The sequence below is a fragment of the Chenopodium album genome, chromosome 26 (genome assembly GCF_948465745.1).
Source record: "Chenopodium album chromosome 26, dcCheAlbu1.1, whole genome shotgun sequence".
In the NCBI taxonomy this organism is placed as follows: Eukaryota; Viridiplantae; Streptophyta; class Magnoliopsida; order Caryophyllales; family Amaranthaceae; genus Chenopodium; species Chenopodium album.
This window is the reverse complement of record NC_137859.1, coordinates 31,996,764-32,015,545: the sequence shown is the minus strand read 5'-3', so window position 1 is coordinate 32,015,545 and position 18,782 is coordinate 31,996,764. Positions and strand designations below refer to the sequence as shown.

The window sequence follows — 18,782 nt, the reverse complement described above, 5'->3', positions numbered from 1 at the left end:
GAGTATCATATATATAGCCAATAGAGGATATCATCCAACCAATATAATAACAGATATCATCCAGTCAGTAGAGGATATCATCCAGCCAATAGAGGATGTCATCCAGCCAATATATAAAATATCAAAAATCCGCTGGACTGTTTCGTCAGTCTGGACTAACGCAATACCTTCTCTACCATTAAGAGGTACTTGATGATGAGTTGTTTAAACTAGTTTCATTTACCTTGATGTGAATTGGATCGTATTTGAGACATTTAGTAAAGTTACTAATACGGAGTACTTCGTATAATTGCAATTTGCTTTACTGATATTGAATTTAGAAAATTATCATCCAAGGAATCAACAATAATTAGTATGTGATTAATGTCTTAATGTACAATTATTTAGGAGTTACTACATTCAATAGGAAAGTTAAGTACAAAGGTTACACATATGAAGGATCTTAGGGTGATGAATGATTACACATAAATAAATACCTAATGCTCATGTGGTGCCAAGTCATATGCAAGGAACGGTGACACATGACGGTAGCATGTAGTATTTTGAGTTTTAATAATATTATAGATTTGAATTACTTTGATTTTATTGGGGAAGAGTTATATTTTCAAATACTATATTATCACTTTTAATCTATGGAGTTGGTCCTTGATTTTATTTATTTTTATTTAATTTGCAATATTTTGATTTTTGTGTATGTCATGGTACTACTTTAGCCATTAATGTTCACATTATGAGTATTTCACATTGCCACAAATTTACCCTTTAGCTAACTCACGGAAAAAATGAGTTATGGTTAAATTAACATATTTTAATAACTTAGTTAACTTAGTCATCTATCAACATTTTATAGGGAAATCGCTCATAAATTAGGACAACTTAATAGAAATAAGGGCAGTTTTAAACTGTCAATGGTTGTAGCTTGTAGTCTTGTAGATAGAGACTTGTTATAAATTTTCAAAAGTATTTAGCTACTAACTTAACCATTGAAGCTAAAATGTATAATTATATTAGCTTGGCCAAACAATTAAGTTAGTTAGCCACAAAATAATTTGCATGTGAACAAAATGTTCAAAGGATGGGAGATTGGTAATTAATGAAATTAAATTTAAACACTAATTAAGAAAGTGAACCTTATCCTAAATAACAGGCCAAAGTACGTAGTAGTAGGTAACCACGAGGGTACAAACTAGGCACAAATAGAGCTAGCTTGAAATATTATGTGACATAGATAACTAATTTGACATTAAATAATTTAACTTCTTAGCGATGTGAATTAACTTCTTTAATTTGACATCAAGGGTCTGTTCTGATTTATTTAACTGAGCTGAACTAAACTGAGCTGAACTGAGTAGAGCTAAACTGAACTAAATATAGCTGAATTGAATTTTTTATGAGAGAAGGAATAGGAGTTGAACTGAACTGAAATTAAGATGAAGAGAACATGCCCTAAGTATAGACCAAGCTAACTTCTTTTATTTTCTTGATGTGAATTAACTTTCCAACATTAAATAACACACTAATTATAAAAAATACGATATACGTAGTATTAATTAAGTTAACATCTATTCTACCATTATGAGACCAATTTACAACATTAAATAACACACCTATTATAAGAACTAATCTACAAAACCAACCCATTACAAGTAAAAGCGAAACAAATAAAGTTAAATTGACAAATGAAAAGGTCAAAAGGAGCAATGCGATTTTTTTTTTTTTTTGAACGAGAAATAAAATTTCATTAAATAATAGTCATACGGCATCTACAATAATAATGATCTGTAAACCACAGATTAAGAGAAAATATCGTAACTTTTACAATCAAAATCATAACTAATTTGCATATTTGGCATAGTTCATACTCCACCGTTTTAAGCTTGACGCGAGCAATGATTTCCGATGTCTTTGCCTCTTTCCAAGTTGAGACTTTTGCATAATTTGCGTTGATGTTTTGATTGACCGGTTGATGACAAATCCCAGACTCATAGGAATCCAAACCACCTTCCCAATCATTATAAGAACCCTAAAAATAAAGTTCTCATCCATGGATGAGAATTACAATCCCAAAAAATTGGGAAATACCCAGAAAATTGGGTCAGACTCTCACAGATGGAGAGAACAAAACAAAACAAACAAATCAAAACGTAAAACAAAACACTAAGGGTTCGTTTGGCATCACTGTGGTTTTCTATTTTTTAGTTTTTTTTTTTTTAAATTATACTACCTCTGTTTTTATTTAGTTGACACGTTATGACTTTAGCACTATTCACACACCTTCCTTTGACCGTGTTTTGTGCTTTATACGTAATGAAAAATATAGTCATGTGGGATCTTGTTAGATTCGTCACGTTATATACTTTCAAGATATCAACTTTTCATAATTTTTGCTTATCGATCATTAAAGATATTAATGATTGAATAAGTACATTGGCAAACGTGACTCAAGAAATGTGTCAACTAAAAAGAAATAGAGGAAGTATAATATATGTCATATAATGAATAAAAAATTAGTCAAACTTTTAAAATCATTACAATTTTGAAAAATGACAATAGATTAGTGGCAAAACCTTTTTCTTGTTTCCTGTTTTTGGTTTTTTTTTTAAAAAACTGAAAACTAAAAATAATGTCAAACAAACCCTTGAATTAAAGAAAAAGGGCCGAAAATAGTCTAATTTCTGGTTAAAACGGCCTAGAAAATTAAAACCTTAAAAAAGAGAGGATTGAGAAGAGGAGTAATGTACTAATGTGAAGTTGAGAACATAGTCAAATAGGAATATAAGATGGAATGTATGTTTTGTACCATGAAAAGTTTGGAAGTTGGAATTTATTAAAGTTTGATTATAAGGCCCATACAATATTTGATTGTTCATAAATGAAAAAAAAAAAAAAAAAAGTCAGCACTAAAATCAAAAGAGTTGTTTGAATTGGACAAATGGCTAGTTGGGGCTTTTGAAGGTCTCGAAGGTTTCTGACTTTTCTAAGAACTCGTATGAAGCAAAACCGTACTTTCATGCTAAAGCTAAAGGGACATTTTTTAAAAAAACAATGGAATGTTACTTGCTGTGGGTAAACTGACAGCAGTTAAAACGACAGCCCATTGTGTTTGACCACTTGCAAAGTTGCACATACTTGAACACAACTACTCGCAGTAAAAACTGGAAGGAAAGGAGTTACGGAGTGGAGTACAATTTTTAAAGTTTTTTTTACCAAGAACAGTACAAGCCAATTGTTTATTATGGTCTCTGTGTTCAGATTAAGTGCATTGGTTTGATTAGAGTGAGATTTGGTGCACTATAATTACTCCATAACATTCTAACTCCGTAATTTCGTATCTTACTATATGTAGATAGTTTTTTTTCTTTTCACCTAATACCCGTTGAACTTAAAATTTTTTGACATTTGCTATTACCTAAAACACCTAGCTTCAAATTTGCTACCGTTTTAATTTTTTTTTTTTTTTTTTTTTTTTTTTTTTTTTTTTTTTTACTTTCCTACCATCCTAAACAAAGTTTGTTAGAAATGACTACCCCATGCCTTACACCGTTACAAATTCCGTCAGTGGGTCCGTACCACCGTCTAGCCACCCCTCCCCCTCAATTGCCACCCCTCCCCCTCGGTGGTCGGCGCAGGCGACCCTACCCCCCTTTCCCCCACCCACGAAGCTAACCCCCCTCCCTTTCCCCCACCACGAAGTCAACCCCCATTCCCTTTCCCCCACCCATCGAAGCCAACCACCACCGAATCAGCCCCCCTCCCCGTCACCTCCACCAACTCCGCCACCAATTCGCAGCCACCAACTCAGCCACTAATTTCGCAAACCCTTAATTAGCAGCCACCAATTCGCACCCACCCACAACACCAGCTCCGCTACCAATTTCGCAGACCCTCCTCAATTCGCAGCCACCATTTCGTAGAAGCCCGCAACACCACCACAGCCACCAAATTCGCAAACCCCCAATTCACAAACCCTAAACCACCAAATTCGCAAACCCCCAATTCACAAACCCTTTCGTTTGGGTGGTTTCGAGTTTAGGGTTAGGGGTGTTGGTTTTTGGGTGGGGGAAGGGGAGGGGTTCGATTCCGGTGGGGTAACGGGGATGGGGGTTGATTTCGGTGGGGTTTGGCTTCGTGGGTGATGGGGTTGGCTTCGTGGGTGAGGGATAGGGAGGGGGGTTGGCTTCGTAGGTGAGGAAAAGGGAGGGGGTGAGGTCGCTGGCGCTGGCCGCCGGCAAGGGGGATGGGTGGCAGACTGGCAGTTGAGGGGAGGGGTCGGTGGCAGTGGGGTGGCTGGGTTTTTTTCTTTCTTTTTTTATTTTTTTAATAAACTTAACGGAAATCCTAATGGATTGTGTTAAGGGTAGTAATTTCTAACAAACTCTTTTTAGGGTGGTAGCAAAATAAAAAAAAATATATATTTAAAACGGTAGCAAATATGAAGTTAGGTGTTTTAGGTGGTAGCAAATGTCAAAAAATCTTTGAACTTAACTTATTTTTGTTTAAATTAATTTATTCTTACTGTTTTTACGCCCCTATATAATTAGCACATTAAAATAGGTAAGAGTATTAGATTCGTCCTTATTTAGTTAATAGATTTTTTTATAGGGTCATTGTAGACATCTAAAAAATGTCTCTATCTTCCCAAAACCAAACCCCATGATAAACACCTTTTCACCGTCATTATTGGTCGGGTCACCGTCATTATTGGTCGGGTTAATTATCTAATCTTTGGAGTGCTTAATCCATATTTCCATTCAATACATTTCATAAACCAGCTCAATTTTAAGCCCATTTCCCCAAACCATAACATATTTTCCTCTCTTCGTGTCCACATCAAAAAACCAAGAGAAACTGATTATGTGGTCCTTTAATATTGATCCGATTAGTATTTGGTTGGAAAGGCCTTTCAATAAGCTTTCCAACGGTATATCATAAGCCCAATTTCGATTTGAAACGAAGAAGATATGAGCAAAACATTAAAGTCGGCCCAAAACCGACACCCTTCTACTAAAACGGCCATATTTATAATATCTACAAATGCTTTTGACCTGATTCTAATTGGGTTAGAAAGTAGACTTGATAAGATTTCCAATGATATATTATATGCTTTATTTCGAGTTACAAAGCAAAAGTTATCATAGTTTTAAAAACGCGTAAAAACTGGAATTACCGCGCAACAGTGTAAAACACCGCGCCACGGTATGAGCTGACGTGGCACCGTGTCACGGTGCTTTTTCCGCGTTTTCTCACGCGTTTAAGAATCAAGACGCATTTTTGAACCAACTGTACATCGCGACACGGGTAACTTTTGGGCTGCGATTTGCAATTTTTTCAAATGGCTGTTATATACAAAATACTAACTTTAAATGGCTACAATTTGCAAATTTTCCTTATTGTTTTTAAAGGAAATATATATGTTAAGAAAATAGTAACTTTTGTAGTATATAAGGATAATTTAAAATACTTTTAAGGTAACATTAGCCCATCTTACAATAATAACATAATAAAAGTATGCCATAATCAAGAATTTGTGAAAGAAATACCGAGTAACCAAATAGGGTTGTGGTTGATTTTTCACTTGCAAAAGCCTAAAGTCAACTAAAAGACCATTTATAAAACATGCCCATGATTTCAACAATAGTCAGTAGCCGAGAGTGAGGGACAACTCAAGTGGTTAGAGTTCCCCTCCCAAATTCAAGTGATCTTGAGATCAACTCTCACCACTCGCCTTTGTCGCTCTCTAAATACCAAAAATAAAAAAAGGTGGTTTCAATAGTTCCTCACACAACAAACATTAGCCATTGATCTAATGGATTTCTGTTTGGATCACCTACACATCTAAGGGCCTGTTCACAGTTACTGAACTGAGCTGAACTAAACTAATTGGAGCTAAACTGAGCTGAAATGAATATTTTATGAGAGATGGAAATTAGGAGTGAAACTGAACTGAACTAAGTTGATTGAAGTTGAACTGATCTGAACTGAATTGATTGGAGCTGAACTAAACTGAACTGAAATTAAGTAAATGTGAACAGACCCTAAACTTAATTGATTAATTTAAAATCTAAATCAAGTAATTAGAGTCTGTTCACATTTACTGAACTAAACTGAATAGAACCAAAATAAATATTTTATGAGAGAAAGAAATTAGAAACTAAACCGATTGAAACTGAACTAAACTAAAATTAAGTTGAAGTGAACAGACTTTTAGACACGAGTTAATTTTATTAGATCTACAACAACAAGAGTACGTAGTAAGTACTCGCGAGGAACGTGCTCATTGACGTGTAGGTAAAGGGGGTGGCGGGTAGCACTGAGTGCCCCACAAAACCAAAGTGGTCACTTGTACGATACAAAAATCACAAAATATTCCATCTCCAAATTCTAGTAAAGGTTTATTAAATTCAACATTTTCAACGAAAAAAACCTCATTAAAACCGGCCCCTTGAATTACAAAAAAAGAAAGGAAAAAAAAAAAAGGATATTTCTTGAGCAGCAGGGAATCAAATATCTCTCCATTTTACCTCCACCCTTCCCTTTGTGCTGTCAAACGTCAAAAACCCTCGCCTTTTTTCTCTCTCTTCCTTCACTTTCTCTCTCCTCCATTGAAGACTTCTTCTTCAACTGCTCAAGAACTTCATCAATTCTTCAATCAAATCTAATCAAAGCAGTCAATCAATCATGCCTTCTACTAATTTGCTTCTCGAAGAACCAATTCGTATGGCTTCAATTCTCGAGCCATCTAAATCTGTAAGTTTTTCTCAATCTATAATCAATTTAATTGAATTTTCGGATTTTCATTTGTTCATCTGAATCTCTGATTTTGATCGATTTTTGCAGTCGTTTTTCCCTGCAATGACGAAGATCGTTGGAACTCTCGGTCCTCGCTCTGAATCCGTTGAAGTTATTTCCAGTTTGCTTAAAGCTGGAATGTCAGGTGATTTTTCTGCGGATTTTTTGATTAATTTCAATGTTTTTGATTCATTTCTTCGAATTTTCGATAATTTACAGTGTTTTTGGGGGTTTTGGTGTGATGTAGTTGCTAGATTTGATTTTTCATGGGGAGACGCTGATACTCATCGCCAAACTCTTGAGAATTTGAAGGCTGCTGTTAAGAGTACTAAGAAACTCTGCGCTGTATGTTATACTTTCTAGTTCCTTTCGATTATCGCGATTTCGATTTTTCGTTATTTGGTTGATTGTTTAGTAGATAAGTGTGCTACATATGCTACTAGTATGATGTGAGTTAAAAATCTGATTTTGAGTGTGTGTGAGTTTATAATTACATAGGATGTACATTTGTGTTTTCATCAAGCTGATAACTAGAAGCTGGTTTTTCACCGAAAATGACTTATAAACTGTCTTATTCAATTAAAAGTTAGGTTGTTGCACTGCAATTGGTACTATGGTGGAGAGTACAGTATTGGTGAGGATGTTAATGTAACGGAAAAAAAAAACCTGAAAATATTATGGATCTTTGTTTTTTCTGTTTTGAAGATATTATGAGTGTAAAAGTTGCCTGAAGATATTATGGATCTATGTGTAAATTTACATTGATGTTGATCAAATTTTTTGGATTTTTGTTGATGTAATTGGGGAATTGTGATGTTCTTGTTGTATTCCGTATGAAACCATGATGTTCAGAAAGTTTATTGCAATAAAAGCTGTTGTCTTTCTTATTGCGTATTGCCTGATGGTTTTGCCAATATGAAGTAACTTGGTTTTAAAAAGCGCGCCTAGGCGCGCCTCGTTCCCAGGCTCTGGGAAATGGGCTTTAGGGCTTTAGCTAGGCAAGGCTCAGTCACCTACGAAAGGCGAAAAATGATGGACATTTTTTCAAATTCAGACTACCTTAGCTTTACATATATCATTATTTAATTTATTATGAATCTTTTTAATTGGTATTAAGTACAACAAAAGTAAAAAATAATTTGAAATAAATATACAAATACATGCGCCTTGCATACAAAAGGCGCGCGCCTTCGACTTGCGCCTCGCGCCTTCGACTTCGCCTTGCGCCTAGGCTGCAAGGACCATTTGCGCCTTGCGCCTTTTAAAACTAAGTGAAGTAACTATCTGTTTTGATGTTGAGCTTAAATAATATTATTCCTAAAAGTGAAATAGAATTCTGTGGTATTTATTTGTGCTATAATTTGCTGCTGAATCAAAATTTAGATGTTTTCGATATTCACTTACGTTTGGAACAGTTTACAATAACTACACAGTAAGTAAAATTATCTTTTACATTTGGTTTGGTTAGTTTTCTATTCCATAGGATGGTTATTGGGTGGTTTAAGATTTATGTTCTATTTGAGCACGATAGCATTTTGATAGTTTGAATATAAACACTATGCCTTGGTGATATGTTTTTATATATTATTCTTTGTCACATTTTAATTGTTCAGCAACAAGCCAACAAGTGAAATAGATGAAAACAACTTTTTTATGTAGGTGATGCTCGACACAGTTGGGCCTGAGTTGCAAGTTGTTAATAAGACTGGGAAAGAAATCTCACTCAAGGAAAATGAATTTGTTACTCTCACACCTGACCTGGAAAAAGATGCCTCCTCAGATTTATTGCCCATCAACTTCAACGGACTTGCAAAGGTTTGTAATTTATTTTAACCTTACTTGTTATAGGCGGAGTGGTTGTATTTTATTGAGGGAACTGGCAACATGGTTCTGGTCTTTTGCCTCCATTCATATTTCTGGATTCTGAGAATGGTTGGAACTTGGAAGGTTCCAATGTTTTTCAATAACATCTGTTAGTATATGAAACACTATATAGTTAGAATATGCCTACTTCTCCATTTTGGCAGATTGAAAAAATAATAAAGCATTACATAAGATGTGAACTATTATGCTGTATTGCTTTGAACCACAAAGATTAAGTGTAATGTTCCTTTCTGCAGCTTTCCTGCAAATGAGAATATACTCTCTACATTTTTATGTATACTCTTTTCTATTTCTCACTTTACACACTATTTTTTTTTTCCAACTTTTATTTAATCAATTATCTTGCTATGCTCTTTTTCCGTTACGGACGGTTCCTTATGACGATTCATGTTAGCCGACGTCAAATCACTTTGGGATTAAGGCTCTGTTTTTGTTGTTGTTGGAAGAAATCCTTGTCATGTATCTAATTATTTTCACCAATTAGGAGGCTTTTATACCCATATCTGTATTTTAGATTGGGTAATTCATTACATACTAATAGATTTTATGACAGACTATTATCTTCCTTAATTTTACCTAAAAGCTGACAGTCTGTCACTATATAAAGTTCTTTATGCTTTGGTTGTATGTTTATAAATTTGATTTGTAATTTGCTATACTAAGTGCATATTGAATGTTTTACAGGCTGTGAAGAAGGGAGATATGATCTTTATGGGTAAATATTTGTTCACTGGAAGTGAAACTACATCTGTTTGGCTGGAGGTGAGAATAAGCTTGTTAACTATCTTACTGTAATTCATTTGCGTTTGTTTTGGCTTATATATATGATGCTCTATTTATTACATGCATACGGGTCTCTCAGTTAAGAAACTACAGAATTGCAACTTTAAGTTTTAAGTTTGATAAATTTCACAGTCAATTGTTTAAATATTAAGTGTTTTTTTTGCATCTGAGTTACAATGGTCTGCATTATTTGAGTAGGTATCTGAGGTGAAAGGGGATGATGTGGTCTGTGTGATCAACAATTCCGCAACATTGGATGGCACACTTTTCACTTTGCATGCTTCACAAGTTCGTATAGATATGCCTACTCTGTCAGAGAAGGACAAGGAGGTCTGTATTCTTTCTGTTAATTCAGTTCTTTAAGTGTTTTTTTTTTTTTTTTTGAAGGGGAGCCTTGGCGCACCGATTAAGGTGTTGCTGCGTGACTTTGAGGTCACGGGTTCAAGTCCTAGGAGCGGCCTCTTGTCAAAATTGACAAGGGAAGGCTTGCCCCTTATACACCCTTGTGGTGGGACCCTTCCCCGGACCCTCGCCTAGTGAGGACGCCAGTGTGCACCGGGCTGCCCTTTTTTTTTTGGTATTTTTTTTATAAAGCTTTTTTTTAGTCTTTATTTATTATTATCTTTAATCATGAATCTGTTGATTACTTAAGTTTTGTGACAAGATTTATACCCTTACCCATCTTTTTTCTCTTTTTTTTTTTTTTTTTTTTTTTTTGGTGGCTTGTCCTTCATGTAGAGTGATTCTAGAATATGGAGGAAGATGTAGTGGCTGTTTTTCTAGGATCGCCACTTCTGTTAAAACTTCTTCTAAGATGTTGCCAGCAGTCAATTTAATTTATAACAAATTTTTTATTATGTTTATTACCCTGCTGTGTTGTTAAAGTCTTCTAGCAGTTTATGAATATGTTTATATGACGGAACCGATATTTTTAAGTTTGAGTTTGCTTAAGCTTAGATCATTCCCTGATATGACTATATGAGGCTGACGAATTTTTTAAATTGGAGACACAATGCTGTGATCTTTAAAATCATTCCCTGATATGAGGCTGACAGATTTTTAGATTGGGGACACGATTCTGATATCCTTAAAATTTTTATGATACGGTTCAAGTTATTGTGGACATGCAACGTGGTTAATGTTAGAAGTAATAATGCAATAGATCGGCTTGGTGGGGTTGAGAATCACTTGATATTATTCAGCAGTGTTTTTACTTTTTAGTTAGGCTTCACTTTCATTTTATCTTTTTCCCTCTACTTCTTGTCCCCCCCCCCCCCCCCCCCCCCCCCCCAAGTGTTTGGAAGAACATCATAGTGCAAGGAGCAAGTATAAAAAGAGTGTAACGGGTATTTGCATTTTCTGTAGCTTTGGAATCTTGGTAGACTAAATCCATCAAATTGACAATAGGAATTAATATAATTGATATGACATCAAGGAGGCTTTAGGTTATTAAATAAAGTTTGGGGGGGGGGGGGGGGGGGGGATGTGGTGGTGGTGTGCTGTTGGGTTGCAGGTTTTATTGGTTTACTTTATGCTTGATTTTTGCTTTTTATCTCCAGCGTTCTTGTTCTTATTGGATCAATATTTTGACCTCTTCAATGCTGTTCAGGTTATAAGCACCTGGGGTGTCCAAAACAAAATTGACTTCCTTTCACTGTCATATACTCGTCATGCTGAAGATGTTCGCCAAGTAGGTGGTGCAATATGGTTATCTTTTGAGTAATCTCCTCTTATGCATTCCTATATTTAATTGTATCTTTTCGTTTTTGTTTAGGCACGTGAGCTGCTGTCAAGTTTAGGTGATCTTAGTCAGACTCAGATATTTGCAAAGATTGAGAATGTTGAGGTACGAGCCATAGTGTGCTTCACTCCACAGTGATGAGCTTCTAAAATCCTCTTTATTCATTTCCCAGCATTATATGATGTATTGCTTTCAATATTTTGTCTAATTTGTAAATTATTGAATTACTTAATGTTTAAAATGTCTAGGGTTTGACACATTTTGATGAAATTCTACAAGAAGCAGATGGTATCATTCTTTCCCGTGGAAATTTGGGCATAGATCTCCCTCCTCAGAAGGTCTGCCATTTTTGCAACACTCACTTTAGTTGCTTCTCGTCTTCTATTTATAGTTCAAACATGTTCTAGCAGTGGACATGCACTGTTATCTACTATTTAACTAATCTTCTGTTATTTTTCCATGAAGGTTTTCTTGTTCCAAAAGGCTGCAGTACACAGATGCAATATGGTTGGGAAGCCTGCTGTTGTTACTCGTGTTGTTGATAGCATGACCAATAATCTGAGGCCTACACGTGCTGAGGCAACCGATGTTGCGAATGCTGTATTAGATGGTCTGTCAACCTTGCTTTGTTCCTAGCTGTTAATATTCAGTTTTTATCTTGGCTGTCTTATTCATTTTTATTTGTAATGTCTTCAAACTGTTTCCTACATGCCTTTTTTGTGTTCCCTGTGTTCATGCTATTCATCCCACCAAAAGGCATTTTAGCATTGTGCTCCACTATAGATATATGATGCACAACTCATGATTGTTGGTTGAATGTTAATGATTTTAGGTAGTGATGCAATTCTTCTTGGAGCTGAGACACACCGAGGTTTATATCCTGTTGACACTGTTAGAACAGTTGATAGGATTTGTTTTGAGGTAAGCTGAATATCTGGGGCTTTGTCACCATGCATGATCCTTTTCAATAAAGTCTTTATGCCAGTTTATTTCCTTTTTATTTATGCAGGCTGAAAAGGTATTCAATCAAGATCAGTACTTCAAGAAAGCTGTTAAGTATGTGGGAGAGCCAATGTCTCACCTTGAATCTATCGGTTCTTCTGCTGTAAGTCCCATCTAAAATTTTACGTTATATATATATGTGTATATGTATATGTATATTAATATTTATTATAATATCTGAAATTAGCATGTCCTCTGTTGTAGGTGCGTGCTGCCTTGAAGGTAAAGGCATCTGTGATCATCTGTTTCACTTCTTCTGGGCGGGCTGCAAGGTATATTCCAAACTAAAATCTAAGCATTATGTTTATGACAAATCCTCACTGAGCTTCTCTCTACCCCTGAACTTTATATAGGAAAATTAGATATTTTATACTTTGTGTCTTTGTATACTGATAAAGGTAATGTGTGTGCCCCTGATGACTTTGGCGAGTGAGTTGTTGTAATGGTACTTCTTGCGAATTTAAGCGGTATTTGTTAAATGGTAGTACTCATGGTCATGTTAATGGTTGTTTGCAGGTTGCTTGCAAAATATCGGCCACCGATGCCAATTCTCTCAGTTGTGATTCCTCGTCTTCAGACAAATCAACTAAAGTGGAGCTTTACTGGTGCCTTTGAGGTAAGCAGGCTAGAATCTTGTTGTGTTCAAGTCAGTTGATAATAGATATTGACTTGGGCATGTTTTTCAGGGCATGCGATTTGATAATCCTATTTTTACTACGGTATACTTTTCATCCCAAAAAGTTGGTTTGCTTCAAAAAAAAAAAAAAAAAAAAAAAAAGAAGTCAATTAGGCCAAATCGCTCAACTGTATTGTATTTATTGACAACACTTATATAATAGAAGTTTTGTTATGTTACAACTTAAATGCAACTTTGACTATTGTTATGTAAATTAAATTATGTTAGTAAATTAAATAATGTCATGTGCCACTAAAACCATAATCATTACAACTTTTTTGGGATGGAGAGCAACCATGTCAACTGAAGAAAATGCTTTTAACGGTTCTGATGATTCTTTTTGAGTGTCATTGTATTATTTGTTTCTCATCTATGATTTAATCTGTCTTGATATTATCAACATATGCTAAATTTTTTTAATCAGTATGTGATTGGAGATAAGGAAAAGCTGGTAGTATATAATATCAAGCTGAAAATCGTTTAATTTTTCACTTCAGCTACAATGTATATGTTGGTTCAGTTGAAAGGCGCATTGCCCAACATACGGTTTTTTTTTTGTCGATGCTGGGATATGAAGTCCCTTAACATGTCTTAATAGTTTCTTTCAAAAAAAAAAAACGTCTTAATAGTTAATACTTGTATATTTTATTTCTGCTCTATTTTATACATTTTCTGGTTTCTACTTATCTACATTTGTGGTTTACTTTCCAAGATTTTGGTTACTTCTTTTTTTTGACACGAGATGTTGGTTACTTCGCTGACGCACTGTGTTTCTTTTCTCAATTAATTGTCAGGCAAGGCAGTCATTGATAGTTAGAGGCCTCTTCCCCATGCTTGCGGATCCTAGACATCCCGTAAGTTTGTCAATTTCTTATCTTGCATTGTTTGTTCTTTTTTTTTTTTCCCCAGAAACTTGATTCACCTAATGTTACCTTCTACTTTCGATTTTTAATTTCTATTGCTGTTAATCTTATAAGACTTCCATTCACTCTGGGCCACTTTCCCATGTTGTGTTTGTTAGAATGTGTACTGTATTAGATTTTAGATGTATAAGATGTAGAAAGTTTGCTTTAATTTTATGGCTCCTATTTCTTGCCAAGTAAAATTGATGTTTGAAGTGATTGAGTTACTAATTGAATATTGCACCATAAATTCAGTAATGGAAATGAATAATTTTTCGTGATTGGGGGTATCATTTTTATTCTTATTATGCAGGCTGAGTCCACTAGTGCGACAAATGAAACCATCTTGAAGGTTGCACTAGATCACGGAAAGGCTTTGGGAATCGTCAAATCGCATGATAGAGTTGTCATTTGCCAGAAACTTGGTGATGCATCTGTGGTCAAGATCATTGAGTTGGAGGACTAAGCCTGATACTGCCCTTCAAAATAGTTTCTTATTTGTTAAAAGTGTCTTCCACAGGGGTGCTGGAACTCGTTAATGGGTTAGGATAATCTTTGCAAAGCCAGTTTACGAATTTTGATTCTAGTCGATATGCATAATGTTATATCATAAAGTTATCTGAACAATGTGACCCATAGTCATGGATATGCCATGACTCCCATTTTTTGGTAAATGGCACAGATGAATGTTTTGTCTATGTTTGTGCTTCTGCGACTGTCTGATGTTGAATTCGAGAACTTTGAAGCCAACATTATTCCCCCGGGTGGGCAATATAGACGAAAACTAAGTATATAATGTCCCTAGGGGTTGTGACTGCAATTTTTTTATGATCACTTCGCACTTTTGTAGTTTTGTTGTAGGTAATGAAGTTAAATTACCTTTGTTTTACAACAAGTGCCACTATAACTGAGAAGTGTTGTTTGGCCCTTAATTTTCTATAATTATAGAAATTGACGTAGAAAAATTATTTATTGTGAATTTGTGAACAATACACAATGATAACTGAAAAAAGATATTTCATAATACTGATTATATTTGTGTTTTTACTAACTAATAAAATTAAGTGTTGAAGGAAAAGTTTGAATCTATCTAATGTAGTACAAGTAAAATGTAGACTGGATTGGACAATGCAAATGTAATAGGGCATTTCGTTCTACAGTAATTATAAACTCGATCTTATATCACTTTGAAATTGTATTTGTAATATATTTTGAAAATTACTACTAAGATTATATTCAGAAATAAAAACAATACTCCCTCCGCTTTTAGATATTTGATTAATTTTTCATATCCGGCTGTTTTTAAATACTTGTTTCATTTCCTTATTTGGAAAGCTTATACAGTATTTAATTCTTTTTTTTTTGTCAACAAGTGGGACTCAATAAAATTATATTTATCACCTTTAGATTCTTTCCCCTCTAATTTACCTTCCTCTAACCCCATTACCTCTATATTTTTATGTATAACAAAAGAAAAAAAAAATGTTAAAGAAAATTTAGTGATAAAGTGGATTTAGGTACTATCAACATTCAGCAGCAAATAAAATTAGAAAGAAATAAATGTGGAAACGTTAGTATCTTGAATTATTTACAATTTTAAAAAGACACAGAAAAACAATAAGAGAGCGCCCATGGCCTAATGGATAAGGCGCTTGACTTCTAATCAAGCGATTGTGGGTTCGAGTCCCACTGGGCGTGAATAGGAACTTTTTTTTTTTTTTTGTTTTTTTTGGCATTTTCAGATATAGATCGTTTCATAATATACCTTTTTTTTTAATAATTTTTGTCAATTATAAAGTTCGAGATAACTCTAATGAATAATGTTTAGATTAAAGTGTTAATAAGCCAAGCCTGCTAATGAAGTGCTCGAGACTCGGCTCGGTCAAACCTTAATATTGCTCGACTCAATTGGTCTCGACTCGACTCAAACTCAGGTTTGGCACAATTTATTAACGAGCCAAGTCTAATCTATCCTTGGCTCAGCTCAAAAGCTCGTGAACAAGCTTGAGTTATTTTGTATCTTATTAATTTTTGGTAATATATTAAGGATAATTTATAAATATTAAGTTAATCTTTTGACCGTCTGTTTTATTATGTCAATCTTTTAATTATTTTTAAACACATCAACCTTATAATAGCATTATTTTTTATTACATTAAAAACTTAAAATTAAAAATGACTTGCAAAAACAAGTTAACTACTTATGTAGTTATGCAGACTATTAGATGAAATGTTGGTAAAAAGAGGGTTTTTTTTTTTTTAGCCCCTTATAACTATTCTACCTTTTTCAGTTTTTCTATCCTTCTTCTATGCTATATATGTTGTTCTTCCCCATTTTTCCTCTTTCTTACTTCTTCTTCCTCATTTCCCTTATATATCAGTTCAGGGCTTAAATTGTGCTGCCTTTTTTACTCTTCCTTGAATATAAGTTATATAACTTGTGTGCTGGGTCTAGCTAACCCCAAAACACGTGAACTTGCATAAGGCAAAACTCGACACCTCTACGACCATCTTTAGTCCCACCTCAAGTTTTGAACTAAGGTATACTCCTATAACATTGTAAACACAAATTTTAAATTTGTAAAATAATAGATTCAAAACAAATGCAACAAAGAATTAATTTTATTAATTTGATAATTTTGGGTACAATCTCTAATTTGCTCCTCTGATTCGACCTCCACTTTGACTTTGACGTAATTCACAACTTGACTTGATTTTTGAACGAGGGCCGTCGAGGTTTGATCTCGATCGAAGATTTGATGCAGAACTTTGACTTATGTTGATGTAGGCCTTTAATTTGTTGTTGACGTAGACCTTTGACTTGAATTCTTGATTGAGGGCCGACGAGGCTTGATCTCGATCAATGAATATTTGCGGTAGAGGCTGAACAGACGTTCTTGATGATTTGAATTCCTTCTGTCTTCCGTGTTGAGGGCCGTCGAGGCTTGATCTCTTCCACGGCTGATCTTCTAGAGTAGAACGGCACGTCGAATGCTTGTTGTTCTTCTAGGTTTGAGATGTTTTCTCTAAAATGGTTTAGAGTATTTGATGAGAGGTTTTCACTAGCGAGAGGTTTAGAGTGTTAGAGAGGTTTCTTTGAAAAGGTTTTGAATATTTGAGAGGCTTCCTCTGTATTTCTCTATAGGTTTTCCTTTCTGTTTTATTTCCTCTCCTTCAAATGAAATAGAGAGCTTCTATATATAGGGTAAAGACACCCCTGGGGTTAGGGTTAGATGTATACATTAGAGTTGGGCTTGACAATAATATAACACTAATTAAAATGGGCTAATTTAAGTTATTTGGCCCAAAATAATTAATTTTAATTAAGTCAAATAAACTTGAGTCAATACTTTGACTTTGACCCGTATAATATCCAATGTGGCACTTATATAAAATTTACGTGCCTACAAACATCATTAGTAATTTAGTATTACAACTAGTATAAAACTGAATTCTGAAAATTATTAGCACTAACAAAGCAAAATCCTAATAATTCTATAACACTTTTCTAAGCTAAATTAACATTGAATTCATCAATAACATCATCATCAAGCACTAACACAAGATGGATTTGAAGGATGTTGTTGCTCAACACCAACCAATTCAATCTCCTTTTGCCTTAACAAAAGCATCATCCTTTCATTCTCAAGCCTTTTTCTTTCATTATCAATCTTCAATTTTTCCAATTCTCTTTCCTTTTTGCTGCTGAATTTAATCCATTTGAATCTCTGTTTCTCTAATTCCAATGCTTGAACTTGAAATTTCAACCCTTGTTCTTCCAATTTAACCAAATGGGTTTTCATCCATTGCTTCTTTTCCCATGAATTTTTACTCCCATCTTGCAACATACCCATCATTTCTCCATTCAATTGTTGCAATGCCTGTGAGGTGTTCGACGAATTGCCTCCAAGAGTTCTCGCTCTCTTTCTTGGCCCTCCTTCGAATTCATGCTCCTCATCTTCGTCCTCAAATTCATCCTCATCATCTTCATCATCGTCGTCCTCATCATCATCTTCATGATCCTCTGACCCTAATCCTAGTTTGTGTGAACTATTAGGGGGAATTGCTGATGAATGGAAGCACTGCTGCTGCTGCTGCTGTAGCATCTGTTGCTGGTGCTGCGGATGTTGTTGCTGTGCCTCTGCAGCAGAAACAGGGGACACTGCTGCTGCTGCTGTTGCCGCCGTCGCTGTCGCCTCGCTAGTTCCATGCCCACAACTATTATGATAAGCACACATTTCCCTGAAAAACAGGTGCTTAGAATTAAGCAATTTCCTGACTTCTTCCTTCATTTTAGGCAATATTTCCATTGTTTCAAGCAAACTTTGATTCTCCACCACTTTACAAGCAGTCCCTCTTCCTAAAATATCATTCACCCTCTTATACCTCTTATTCAAATCATTGAATTTATCCTCACATTGTTGTGGTGACACATAGAATCCCTTCTCCATCATTGCCCTCGAAACCGACTTCCATTTCCCCTTCTTCTGTAACATCCCACCTCCACCTCCTACTCCGCCGCCACCCGGCTTCTTCTTCTCATTAACAACCTCATTTCCAGCTTCATCCCCAATATAATAAACCGCCATGATCAACAATCTAACCATATTATCAGTCCACTTCATTCTTTGCCAAGGAGAAATATTGCTACCCCCTTTTCTCTTCCCATCTAATGAACTGTTTTCATGATCATTTGCACAACTTGGTTCATCATCATCACTATTGGTCAATTGGGTCATTTGGATTTTGGGTTTTACACATGGGTTTGTAATCGGATTCGAGTTTGAATTCGGGTTGGGATTATTATTGTATGGGATGAAATTGGTTGGTTGTTTCATTGATAACTGAGTATGTTGAGGTTCAAGGGGTGGTTGTTGTTGTTGGTGGCGGTGGCTAAACGCCGCCGTTTTAGGGTGGTTTTGAAGGTGGTGTTGAGGAGTATTTTGTGGGGGTTTATGTAATGGCATTTCTAAACCAAGAATTCCAACCCCACCATTATTTGAAT

The 18,782-nt window shown here is 35.1% G+C and overlaps 2 protein-coding genes and 1 non-coding gene across 3 annotated transcripts in view; 2 read left to right on the top strand and 1 right to left on the bottom strand.

Moving 5' to 3' along the window:
• Positions 1 to 6,463: 6,463 nt before the first annotated feature.
• On the top strand, positions 6,464 to 14,626 carry LOC145616593 (pyruvate kinase 1, cytosolic-like). The gene is made up of 16 exons (XM_081671345.1): positions 6,464 to 6,747; positions 6,838 to 6,934; positions 7,037 to 7,134; positions 8,449 to 8,604; positions 9,358 to 9,435; positions 9,655 to 9,786; positions 11,066 to 11,146; positions 11,231 to 11,302; positions 11,446 to 11,535; positions 11,663 to 11,807; positions 12,030 to 12,118; positions 12,207 to 12,302; positions 12,404 to 12,471; positions 12,716 to 12,815; positions 13,670 to 13,729; positions 14,091 to 14,626. The coding sequence occupies exons 1-16, from the start codon at positions 6,679 to 6,681 to the stop codon at positions 14,241 to 14,243; spliced, it is 1,584 nt and encodes a 527-aa protein (XP_081527471.1). The 5' UTR covers positions 6,464 to 6,678; the 3' UTR covers positions 14,244 to 14,626.
• A 776-nt stretch (positions 14,627 to 15,402) lies between these two features.
• On the top strand, positions 15,403 to 15,475 carry TRNAR-UCU (transfer RNA arginine (anticodon UCU)). The gene has a single exon. It is a non-coding gene; the product is annotated as a tRNA-Arg (tRNA).
• Positions 15,476 to 17,186: 1,711 nt separating this feature from the next.
• LOC145617897 (uncharacterized) overlaps positions 17,187 to 18,782 on the bottom strand; it is a 1,685-nt gene continuing 89 nt past the window's right edge. Inside the window, exon 1 of the mRNA XM_081672655.1 lies at positions 17,187 to 18,782. This exon is cut by the window's right edge and continues 89 nt beyond it. Coding sequence (XP_081528781.1) covers positions 17,326 to 18,782 — 1,457 coding nt within the window. The 3' untranslated portion in view covers positions 17,187 to 17,325.

Bases quoted from the DNA above. Each gene is read 5' to 3' on its own strand.
- LOC145616593 (XM_081671345.1), top strand. From the start codon at position 6,679: ATGCCTTCTACTAATTTGCTTCTCGAAGAACCAATTCGTATGGCTTCA. The intron at 6,935-7,036 runs GTGATTTTTCTG...GGTGTGATGTAG, and splicing joins GCTTAAAGCTGGAATGTCAG to TTGCTAGATTTGATTTTTCA. The intron at 11,147-11,230 runs GTAGGTGGTGCA...GTTTTTGTTTAG, and splicing joins ATGCTGAAGATGTTCGCCAA to GCACGTGAGCTGCTGTCAAG.